General features: G+C 37.2%; 1 protein-coding gene across 1 annotated transcript in view; it reads left to right on the forward strand.

Moving 5' to 3' along the window:
- Positions 1–12,664, forward strand: part of KIF18B (kinesin family member 18B) — a 50,651-nt gene that overhangs the window by 19,827 nt on the left and 18,160 nt on the right. Inside the window, 5 exon segments of the mRNA XM_039331469.1 lie at positions 6,513–6,685; positions 6,687–6,838; positions 9,662–9,819; positions 11,291–11,395; positions 12,143–12,253. Coding sequence (XP_039187403.1) covers positions 6,513–6,685; positions 6,687–6,838; positions 9,662–9,819; positions 11,291–11,395; positions 12,143–12,253 — 699 coding nt within the window.

A 12,664-nucleotide genomic window follows, 5' to 3' on the forward strand; every position in this document is an offset into this window, starting at 1 on the left:
TCCCTATTCTGTCACAATTCAAATCCTTGTTCTGCTGTAGACTAGATCTTAGCCAGCTTCTGTTAGGTATCCAATTAGACCAGATCAAGTGACACCTGCACCTTCTCTTTCTCATTTTCTTCACTGAGGTGGGGAGAATGAAATGTACACTTGAAGAAGCTTAAGTTTGTTGAAATGGTGCTCATCAAAGCGATGTTCTTTGTGATCTTCAAGGCAATTGTTCAAAGTTGCTAATCTGAGGAGTTTTTATTATTCAGTATTACAATAATACTCAGTTGCACAAGCTAGTTTGGTCAGTAGCATGGAATTCTAAAATTCAAAAGGCCAGAGGTTCCTCATCCTTCTCCTACCACATGTTTAGTTTGATTCAAGGGCAAAGAATGTGTGATGCAATATGATCCTGAAAAAACAGCGACTGAATTTTCTTTCTCTTTTCTTCCTAATGGTATATGCAGCTATGAGACAACCTCAGTTCAGATGGCAGTTACAGCAATGAGGAAACATGTTTTTAATCTTCTCCTTCACATCATTGTCCTGATCCCAACTGCTTCTACTCAGAGCATCTCTGGCCCAAAAAGGGAAAACATATAGATATAGATGATTACTCTATTTTTTCATCTTCACAATATTAACATTCTATGGAGGAAGCAATTTAGAGAGAGAAAAATATGGGAGGAGTATATAAGCCCCTTCCTCAATACCAACAAGCCTCTTCTAAATCTATACCCTAACAATTATATTTAGTATTTCAAATATCCAAATCCAATTATAGATCTCTATATACCTAGTATGTAATACAGTCTTAGCCTGGGAGTAAAATATTTGCATCTGTTTTAAAATAGTATCTCTAATCATTATTCTCTGAAGAAGTCAGAGCTTGAAGTATCCGTTATGTAAACTAATTTTATCCAAGCTATATACAAGTTCAATGTAAATATTTAACATTTAGGATTCCACACTTGAATATTTAATTAATGTACTTTTGTTCACGTCATTGCACACTTAACTAGAACTACAAATAAAGAAATATCTACAGCTACAAAAGTATCCTGCTATGTTCTTTATATTTTTATTGTTGTTCTCTGAAATGGTCAGGGTTACCATAGGTGGCTATATGTCATTTAAATGAATATATATTCTAAATCATATTAGTGCAGACACATTAAAGTAAGGAATCTGTTTGTGTTGGTGAAGCCAATTAAGCTAACTATGTCTGGCTGAACTGCTTTATGTCACAGAAATTGATAGAAAAATGTATGAGATACTTGGCTGACATTAGCTGAACTGCTTCAATTGTAGGCAGAAGCCCAAAATTTACTTGACAATTCTGTATCAAATATGAAAGAAAAACTGGAGAAATATTACACTGCCAACACGAATTAGATTTTATAATCTTCTTTCTAATCTTCATTTTAGAAATCTCTTTTCTATTGTAAAAAACATTAGAAAAAAATAGTTCTCAAACCTTTTCTCACGTCACTGATATTTTTACCCACAATTGTCAGAAAGCTACCAGAGTTTCTGAGTATAATATATGGTATTATGTAGGAGCTTGGTTTTAACAGATGCTTGAAGCTGTAGGACCAGTCCAAAAGCAGGGATAACAATTGTCTTTGGTGTGATTGCAGAGCATAAATCTTCATTCTTCATGATGAATTTATTCTATATGATTCAAACACCAAACCTTCTGATGCAGTCTAAAATTTTATCTAAAAATGTATAATACAAGTTTTTTTGCCTATATGTACAAATAGATATAGGTTGATGAGGTATAGCACTTTCACAGAATAGTTGACAGAGGTCAGTCACTTCTTCTTCCATTCCTTCAATCTGAGGGAAGCAGAGAACAAGAAGTTTTGACACCACACATGGTTCTGTGGGAGATGTGGGCTAGGAATAACTACAAACAGATATTGATGGAGAAAAATATAACCCTTGATTTGGCCTGGCAAACTTGCTGTTGCTTCTGCTTTTTCCTTTCTCTGTCACTGTGCTGTATTTGAACGAAGTCTCTCCCTGTCTTTCTATAATTTTCTCATTCATTTCTGTTCCTCTATTATTCAATCTTTGTCATTTATGAGCAGTAATGGAATTTATAATCCAGGGCACAAAAAGTGTCTGATTCCTTTCTTTTTTGCAAGATTGTTGATATTTAACAAGGTTTGACAGGCTGGTTTTTTTTTTTAACCAAACAATTGTCTGGACACAGAGAATGGATGACTGGAGGCTAGTCCATGGAAGAGCAAAAGAAGGACAGCTGACCAACCTCATCTTTGCGCAGGAATTTTTCTACTAATGGGAACTCTTTATTTCAGAATGGAATAGCAGAAAAACATCAGACATTGATAACTCCTTGTTCTTTGTTGCATTCAAAGGGCATACGTGCCACTGAGCTTATTATTTACAGCTCTTAGATGGAGGCATTTCTGTTAACCAGCTTTCAGCAGCCTTGCAGTAACTATAACTGTTATTCCTTTCATTGTCCTAGTTCAGGGGTGTCAAACTGCTGGCCTATGGGCCAGACATGTCATCTGGAAGTTGCGCCCACCCCATTATCGGCAATGGCAAAACCGTCCCAATACGTTGCGTGACATCATGTGACGTCATGAGTGTTTCTGCTCTGGAGAACTCTGGGGATACATTATGTTCTTATGTTTACGCAAATCAGTAATAATTATATTATTATAGTATGTATGTAATGAATTCTGTCTTCAGAATCCTTATTCTTCACAATTTTTACAGCAACCTTATAATCCAAAGGAAGATCTGAATCAGCAATAACTTTCTGTATCTTTCTATGCTTTCTGTATCATAGGATAATTAATTTGCTGCACGAGTTTTTAATAAGCTCAAAACTGATCTATCCAATTGAACTGTGGTACACACTGTAGAAACATAATTTTATCTAACAATGTCTGAATTGCTTAACATTGTCCTTTTGCTGATCTTGGAGAAACTTGTGATTAACTGATTTCTATGCTACTCAATTAATGCAGAAGTTTATTTACATATTAATTCATAATTTAATGTCTAGTTCTGAAAGTAGGGAGAATGCTTGGGCCCAGTTCTGAAATTTCTCTTTGAGCCAAAATCCATTTCTCTTTATCCTCAAAAGGTACACACTCTATGTGAGTTGCAACTTTTTAGTATCAATATTATTTCTACTTAAATCCCATTTTTTTGTAGAAAAAAGGTGCAAATGAGCACTAATGAGTTTATCTAGTTTGTGTAATGAAACATCTACAAGAAAACAACCAAGCTCGGAGAGCCATCAAGGACCCCTCATTTCAACCCTGAGCTACAAATATTCTCCTTTATTAGCCAAGTGGTAGTTAATAATACAAAAGTGCTCAAAGAAAAAAAAACTTTTCATTATACTTTTGCAAATGCTGAAATTTGCAAAAACTTGAATATTGCTAAATTACAGGTAAGTTGCTAAATTACAGGCTACAAGGAATAGAATAAAGTGATATTAAAACCTAGTATTTCGGTCTCAGAATCTGGCTCATCTTATATAGTGTAACCACAGTAACACCTCTGCTTTTTATGCTAATAAACTGGGGTGGAATCCTCCATGTTCTTTTGAAACCATTAGTCAAAAGATGCTGCACATTCTTCACAGTTTAAAGCAGTGGTTCTTAACCTTTTTGAACGCCCCCCTCCCCCAACAAAACCTCTCAATCACAACATAGGAAATAATTCTTCAATTTATGCAAACACTTTGTTTTCTTTAAAATTGTCATCAGGATATATCGATGCAAATAATTTATTTCCAGTCTTTTTCCCATATCTCCCATATTCTGGCCAATGGCGTGCCACTGTATGGGTAGAGGCTGCTGTGCAACGCGCATGAAGATAAGCGATGAGTCTTCACATATGTACAGCATTCTGTACTGAAGCTAGCTGGAGGAACATTTGAAAACACAGTTCAATCCACTAATAGCAAGCAATCTGATGTTTTTATACGACAGATATACAGCAATTCACTGTACGAAAGTCTCAAAAGTGTCCCCAAAACTTCTTATTCCATCACCCCCATATCACCCTCTTTTCATTCCTTCACCCCCGCGTCACCCCTTGTCGTTCCATCGCCCCTCTGAAAAATAAAATCACTCCCTGGGGGGCAATATCGCCCAAGTTATGAACCACTGGTTTAAAGGATTGTCTTAAATAAAATTGATTTGTCTTTAAAAATCCCTTTCACTAAATGACAACTACAATTCAGTTTTATGTTCAATTTTACGAGAGGGTTATAATACAAGAAGTGTGATTTGACGTTCATTTATAGTATTGTATAACAGACATGTGACTGAGAAGAATCTTTCAACGAATATCAGTAATACAACCCTGTATTTTACTTGTTTCCTGGAACGAAACAAGGTGGTTGCAAGGTTGATGACGTAGGTGCATACGGTAGAAATAATTGTTTTTGTAACGCATCTTAGAATCTCCAGCGTACGTACAGGAACTGCGAAAATGGTTCTGACTGTAAAAAGAAATGGTATAGAAAGCGAACGAAGACAAAGGTACAGAAAGCGTTAATTTCGTCTATTCTCAAATCCGTGCCTTTGAGGAAGAGACAGAATCTCAGTTCCTCCTAGTTAAGAGAATCAATTCGGAAGTTCAACAACATTTACAATTCTACTTTTTATACGTTTGTGCTGCGGACAAATGGCTAATTTCTACACCAGACTCGCTTTGTCTCCATTCCTACCCAGAATGCATAGCGCAATTCAGATGAAGATGAGTGACCAATTAGAAGAAATTTGAAAGCCGAGCCGACCAATCGGAAGGAAATAAGTAGGCGGTGACAGACGATTTGAACTGGAGGTGGGAAAAAGTCGAGGTGTGTTTCAATAAGTGGTTGAGGGCGGGAAGAGAGCGGTATTTCCTTGAAAATGGGGTGGCTGATTTGTTTGGCAAGGGAGCGATTGAGCGTCCTATGGGTCTGCTCCCCTTTATAAGTGGACTAGTTACACAGTGGGAGACGCTGTTCGCAGAGGTCGTTGGACCTTGTGGTTAATCCTTTCTGGATCCTTCACTATCCAATAGCCGTGAGGTCGAAGATAGCAAAATCCGGTGAAGTTTAGTGACCGTCTAGATTTCGGTTGCCATTTCCAGATCTCGTCGGCCGCCGAAACAGTTCACGGACTGCTTTATGCTTACAAGTACTTAGTTCTTGTTGAGGGTCCGGGTCGGTACCGAAACTAGCTGTTCTCGTTGGGGAAAGCGGGTGGCGGTTCAGAACAGACAAACTTGAAGAAATATCTTGGGAGTAAGGCGTGCTTAATATTTAATATTAATATTATAATTAATAATTAACATGTTTCAAGTGTTCAAAATCTGTCAGATCTACCTATGAAATAAAGGGAGTGTATGTATGCTTTTTAGTAGACCTTAACGGTTACGGATGGTCATAGAGAAAACCTGTCCCTAGGATCGCTAGTAGGTCGAAAACGACTTTGATCGCATATAATCGAATGCTATTTATTCTTGGTCGGGTTGCCCACAAGTTCAAAGTTAATTTGAAAAAGGGTGTTGGTGCCTACTACGATAGACTTCCATGCCTGGCTGCCCTTCAGTTCTGTCGTAACGCAATTAGGCCAACAATCTGAAGGGCAAAATGTTGGGACAGGCTGTTTCTTTACATTCCTAATTCTCCACTGTTAATAAAAAATGTTATAAAGAGAGAAAAATATTACAAAGCAAGTTAGGAAATTATTTTGGGGCAGCAACATACTTTTTTTGTATTTCTATCACTTTCTTGAGGCTACTATTTCTTACAATAGCAAAGAGTGGAACACATTAGGATGAAAAAAATATGGCATCTCTACATTCTTTTTCTTACATAGCTTGTTTAAAAAGTGTTGCTATTATAATTTTGCATTACATAACGCTATTTTCCTAAGCTTTTGTTTTTGTTCTAATTCCGGTCTGTCCCTTAAGTTTAAAATTGATAAGGTGATGGGAATTAGGACCACTAGGAAATAGCTTGATGTAAATGGCCTGAATCTTTAAGGTGAATGTGAAGAAACTCCTTACTACAAAGCCATCAGAAGTGATTGCTCTTTTCAGAAAAGACAGCTCTTATTAAAACCCACATTTATAATCTTGCAACAAATGAATGCATTGATTAGCCAGTACAATCAATCAGTGAATGTCTTTTGCCCTTAATCCCTTGTGGCTGAGCTGAGTTGTAAATTTGTTGCCTTAGCAGCATTAAAGCAAGCAAATTTATTGTCTTTTCTCTTGGGCATTGAACTTCAAGAAGGTTGTTGAGACTTTGGAAAGAATTCTGAGGAAAGCTACATGAGTGGATATTTATTCTCTATCTATCTATCTATCTATCTATCTATCTATTTGTGCTGAACTGTACTAGGATTTCAATAGTCTGATATATTCTATGCCCAGTTGGAGAGACCTTTCAAGAGCTCTTCAGTTTCTCAGGTTTAAGAAAGATATGAATCTGATACTGCATGTATCAACGTGTTCCCATCTTGTCCTTGACACAGCATTCTCTAATAATGATGCTCATACCACCCTCTGAAGGAGGCAATGTGACAGTTGTGGTCCGAGTGCGCCCACAGATTCCAATGGAGCAAGAAGGAAACCGCCAAAGTACAGTGCAGGTGCTGAGTGACAACATGCTGGTGTTTGACCCTAAAAAAATCAAACCTGCTGGGCTTCCAAATTCATGAGTCTGTCTCCCAGAAGAAAGGCAAGAATTTGAAGTTTATTTTTGACCCGGTTTTTGGAGAAATGGCTACCCAAGCAGAAGTTTTTGAGAATACAACTAAAGAGATCCTGAATGGTGTGCTGAGTGGCCACAATTGCTCTGGTAAGGAATTTATTTTCCTGGCCTGACAATATGACAGCAGCATTGCAAAAAACAGTATGTTGCCTAACATTAAAAAATATAAGGAAAAGGAGAATAACATTCCGCTTTCACTCATTGAACTAAATGTTAAGCTTCCATTAATCATATCAAATTGTGTCAGTCTGGTTCTTTGGCCTTGCTGTCAGTAAATGATGGGGATTTTAATCTAACATAGGCAAGATATAAATCTAGTAAAAATGCAGTGTCAGTTGGTTTCAATTTAATATTGAAAATATCAGCCAATTCTATTTCCAGACTCTTCTCAATACCGGGCAAAGATAATTTTTGTAATATTTATAATTATCTCCTTGCACTTTAGAAGAGGATATTTGTAGCTCAGTGTTGAACTTTGGGTCCTTGTGCTCTCTGAGCTTGATGGTTTTCTTGCAGATAACTAGATAACATCAATGCTAGAAAGTAGTAGGGTTTGCTCTTATTTTAGTGGATTGCCCTGTCAGTGTTAGTGGGAGTGTTCTTGATGATTCCTTGATTAGGCTATTATTAGTTTTTTTGTTAATAGTTCCTTGATTAGGTTATTTACTTGATTGTCTGGTATTAATTTAGGGAGTTAATCTCTGTTCATATGGGTATTGATTGCTGATGAGGAGGTATTTGGAGCTTTTTATTTCCTTTTGGGCTTTTTGATTGTCACTTTTGAGTTGTTTATCTCTATATGCCTGTGTGGGTGATTGATTTGTCCAGGTGCCAAGTCTCGAGGAATTATTTGACATTTTTAGACTTGGCTTGATCTAGGATACTCAATTTCTCAGATTAAACTATGGTTGAGTCTGTCCATGTGTTGTGATATTAAGGAGTTTTCATAATGACATCTGCTAGTTGGTGTTCATAAATGTGCTCTGCTAATCTTCTGCCTATTGGTTCTACATAGTGGCTGTTATAGTCCTTACACTGTAGATCAGGGGTAGGCAACCCAAAACACTCAAAGAGCCACTTGGACCCGTTTCCCACCAAAAACAAAACACCGGGAGCTGCAAAACCCTTTTATTTTATTTATTTATTTATTTATGAGACTTATATACCGCTTTAAGTGCAAGCACTCTCTAAGCGGTGTACACCAGTAAGCAATGTATATATATATTTACATTGCCCCCAACAATCTGGGTCCTCATTTTACCTACCCGGAAGGATGGAATGCTGAGTCAACTTTGAGCCGGTGAGATTTGAACCGCTGACCTGCTGAACACAGTCAGCTAAAGTGGCCTGCAGTACTGCACTCTAACTGCTGCGCCACCTTGGCTCATATATCCTTTTTTACCTTTATTATAGGTGTGTGTATGTATATGTGTGTGTGTGTGTATATATATACACACACACACACACACACAGAGAGAGAGAGAGAGAGAGAGAGAGAGAGACATATACACATTAAAAATAAAAGTAAAAATATGACTCTTGGGAATATCCATACTATTAAAACAATGATCACCAAGAGAATGCTTTAAGAGAATAAAATTACATACACACACAGGTAAAAAAAGGATATATGCAGTGTTATCTTCATTTTAGACGTCAAAAGGGTCTCTCTCTCCCTCCCTCTCTATTTGCCCTTGGTCTGCCACTCCTCTTCCCCACTCTCTCTCTCCCCCCCCCTCTCTCTTTCTCTCTCTCTCTTTCTCCCCCCCTCTCCTATCTGCTGCTCACCTGGCAAGCTTCAAGCTGTTGTCCAACAACCTCCGGGGTAGGCAACCTCGTCTCTTTTATGACTCATGGACTTCAACTCCCAGAATTCCTGAGTCAGCCTAACTGGGCTAGCTAGCTCTCTCCTGCCCTTCCTGCTTTCTGCTTCCTTCAGAGACGCAGCAAAGGGAGGAGCTCCGCCCAGAAAGCTTTTCAGCTCCTCGGAGAACACTGTGAGTGCACTCTCTTTTACACATACACCCACACACACACAAAACACACACACACACACACAGAGAGAGAGACATACACACACAGAGAGAGAGAGAAGCAGGGACGTGCAATTGCCTCTCTCTGTCTCTGTCTCTCTCTGCAAAGGCAGAGGAGGCTGGGAGCCACAGGGGAAGGCTCAAAGAGCCGCATGCGGCTCCGGAGCCGCAGGTTGCCGACCTGTGCTGTAGATCATAAATGACTCCTGTTTTTTTTCCTTCTGGGGCTGCTGGGTCTTTGGATTTACTCAGGAGGGCTCCTTGTACTTCCTCGGAAGAGGTGCTAGCCAAGAGGTCATAGGCATAATGATGCTTTATTTTTTCCATCTCCAAGTAGATGCTGAGAATGTGTACATTTGCTAAACAATGCAGCAAATGTTTCTTTAGGAATAAGACCCGATTGTTGAATTTTTTTTAAAAAAACATAGTTATAATCCACTGCACATTTATGTAAGAATAATTAATTTTAGGTGCCATAACTCATGTATCTTTCTTGTTTTGGTTCTTAAAGTTGAACACTTCTGCTCTTGAAAGTTTGTTTAGTAATATTGTCATAATATTGTCAAACTTCAGTGATCACTAGAGGTTGAAAACTACTTGATGGAACATAATCAAATCTAGATTCTGAAATCTAGATTGAATCTATCTAGATTCTTGGAATTTCAGTCTGTAGAGGAAACCTACAGCTGGGTGAAAAATAAAGTTTGCTGAAAATAGATTGAAGGGAAGAAAGAAGGATGTATATGTATGTACGCTCTTTCAGGTATTTTCGTATCGGGGCCTGTGTGGTTTTAGCCTCTCTTGATCCTGAGACATCTTAGGATTAATATTTATATTTGGAAAATGTCTCTGAATGATTGTCTTCCTTCTTTTTCAGTATTTGCATATGGTGCAACAGGAGCTGGTAAAACATATACCATGCTGGGATCAGAAAAGGAACCTGGTATCATGTACCTCACTATGAAAGAGCTGTATAAGAAAATAGAGGTTAAAAAGGAAGAGAAACTCTGTGAGGTGTTCATCTCCTATCAAGAGGTATTGTTCATCTCTAGGTATTTCTTCCAGAGAAATGCCATTCCATTTTGTTACATTTTCTGTCTTAATAAAATGGCAGTGTTCATGCCTTCTGTAAAGTGGTATTCTAGTTTAACACGTCTAGATATGCCCCAGTGGCATATATGCGCACATAACTATTAATTCAATGCAGGGAGGTGTTGCTTTTATTGGGGAGATGGTAGATGGGGAAATGGGTAGATGAATACTGCACTATCAGATATTCCAGTGTTGTATCTGAGATGCTGGTGGAAATAGTGACAGTGTTGGAAATGTCAAGAATGCACTTTTTTTTATTTATTCAAAAACTGGAGGGCAGAGTGTTTACAATAGCATGCTGGGCTTTATATATGTCCTGAAGATGCTGCCAATTTGCAGAATCATTTTTTTTTCCTTTTGAGTTCATGCAATATAATAATGTGCATAATGTCAGGACTGTGAAAATACTTCACTTGCCATTTCTGCCACATTTTAATTGTTATGTCTTTAGGAGAGTTACCAGAATCATTCATTTAAAAGTATTTAACTATGTATTTGGGATGATAAAATCTTTTATTTATTTATATGCCTACAAACCATTTTTATGAAAATAAACCACATACTTTTTATGGCATAAATCTATCACTGGATAATGTAAAAAGATCTTCTGTTTATGTAGAATGATTTACTCCACCTTGCCCAACAAAAGTCAGAGCTGAGGGACCATCTGTAACAAGGCATAGAGTACAAAAAGCCACAATATGTAGGAGTAATTGATGGAAACTAGGAGCCATCATCTTTTATGAATACAAATCCTTCTACCAATACAAAGGGTAGCCTTTTTAAAAGAAGTTTGACAACTGAATTTTTTTCTAAGTACATCAGTTTTTACTTACACACACACACACGCATGTTTTTGCACCTCTCTGCACAGTTATAACTACAATCCTAAGCAAATCCATGAGTAAATCCAATAGAAAGATTGCATTTTATACACATTCTAAAATTGGAAGCAGTCATTTTCAGTCAAAGCCTATTAGGGTTCATTGCCTATTTAAGGAAAAGGTTGAAAAACTAAAAATAAATTTGGCTGCCACGTTAATAGAATGCCCAATGAAAATACTCAGTTCTGGGTTTGCAGTGTCAATATATAAAAAGAAATTTGTTAGAATATAGTTATTTGGGGATGTACTTTTTCCTCAATAAGTAATCAGCTTTAGATTTTTAGGTGCCTGCTTGCACCTAAAGATGTTGCATTTTCCTCAGTGCTCAACTGTGTAGTTTCCCCAAACACTAATTACCTATTTTATTTTTCATGGGTTTAAGAAGCAGAGTAATTGACAAATTTCTGGTTCTTTGGATTTAGAAAAGATTGTGCCCCTGGCTTCTGATGAAAATCTGAACTTTGAGACATCCAAAGCAATCAGTTTTTGTCTTAAAAAAACAAAGATTGACTAATGACTTTTGCTTCTAGGTATATAATGAGCAGATTTATGACCTTTTGGAACCAAAGGGTCCACTAGCTATCTGGGAAGATCCAGAGAAAGGTATCTTGGTGCAAGGTCTTTCAGTTCATAAGGTAAGTGTGATATTTACACTTTATGAACTTCAAGGATAACATGCATTTTATGAGTGAATAGTTATTTTCAATTATTCATATAATGTTGATATATCTTCAGCCCTATATAAATTGCTATACAGACTACAGTGATTTGATGTTTCCTCATTGTGGTTAAGGAAAGTCATGAAGAAAGGGCCAGACAAAATCAGATAGAAGTAAAGAAGTAGATAAGCAAAGCTGAAAGGAGGAGGGAAATAAGCAAAAGTTTGAAGAAGGGTTTTGTGAATAAGGATGGGCAGAGAAAAAAGAAGGAGTTAGGGTGTACCTAATATTAATTTCCACATGGCTGACCAGAGAGAGTCAGCCAGAAAGTGTTGCTATAGTTTTTTACTGTGCCTCTTGCATGTGGAATTTGATGCTTGATAATAAAATCAATAGCCCAGTTGCTGCAGATTTTTTTTCCAGTTCTCATTGGCTAAGAACTATTAGGTCTTCCTTTGAATAAGATTTTGATGCTCCTTAGATTTTATCCTTCCAAATGACAAGTTGCAGCAATATACAGCTTGCTTATTACATTCAGCAAAATGGAATCAGAACTATTCTGAACACTTGTCATGTATTGGTCATATAAGGAAGTCTATGGGCTATTTCCAAAAAGATCTGTGTATATCCTTTTGTGGAGATAAATATTTAGGAAGCCTTTTTGTAGAGGTTGTAGCTGCAAAGAGTGTCTTACCAAATCTTTCTTCCCCTTCATCCCTTTAGCCAAAATCTGCTATGCAGGTTCTAGAGATGCTAAAGCAAGGAAATCTGAACCGTACACAGCACCCCACAGACATGAATGCCACTTCTTCACGATCTCATGCAATTTTTCAGGTAAGCAAGTAGGGTTCATCAGAAATGCTTAATAGCTTCTTATAAGACATTGTAATTAGGGAAAAAATCTTCATTAGTATCATTAATCCATCAATCACATTTTCTCCTTCAAGAACATCATTAGATAAGATCTTCTCCGAGCATGTGAATTCTTGGAGGCTTCAAACTAGGTATTATTGGAAGTAGAGTGCTGGATGAGATAAATTCTTAAATGTGTAGTTCTACTTCCTTCTTTTTCTATTGAAAGGGAGAAGATTTTTTTTTCATGTATACCCTTTACTTATTTTATGGGACTCAGTATTTGATTAGCCAAAGGTAGGAAAGTGAATATCTACTTTCCTTTGAGCTAATGACAAAGGTAATTACATTGATTGGTTGTGCTTGAAAATGATGGAGCACCTCTGAATTTTT

This window comes from Crotalus tigris, unplaced genomic scaffold (genome assembly GCF_016545835.1).
Source record: "Crotalus tigris isolate CLP2741 ecotype Arizona unplaced genomic scaffold, ASM1654583v1 scf7180000024437.13266115, whole genome shotgun sequence".
NCBI classification, from domain to species: domain Eukaryota; kingdom Metazoa; phylum Chordata; class Lepidosauria; order Squamata; family Viperidae; genus Crotalus; species Crotalus tigris.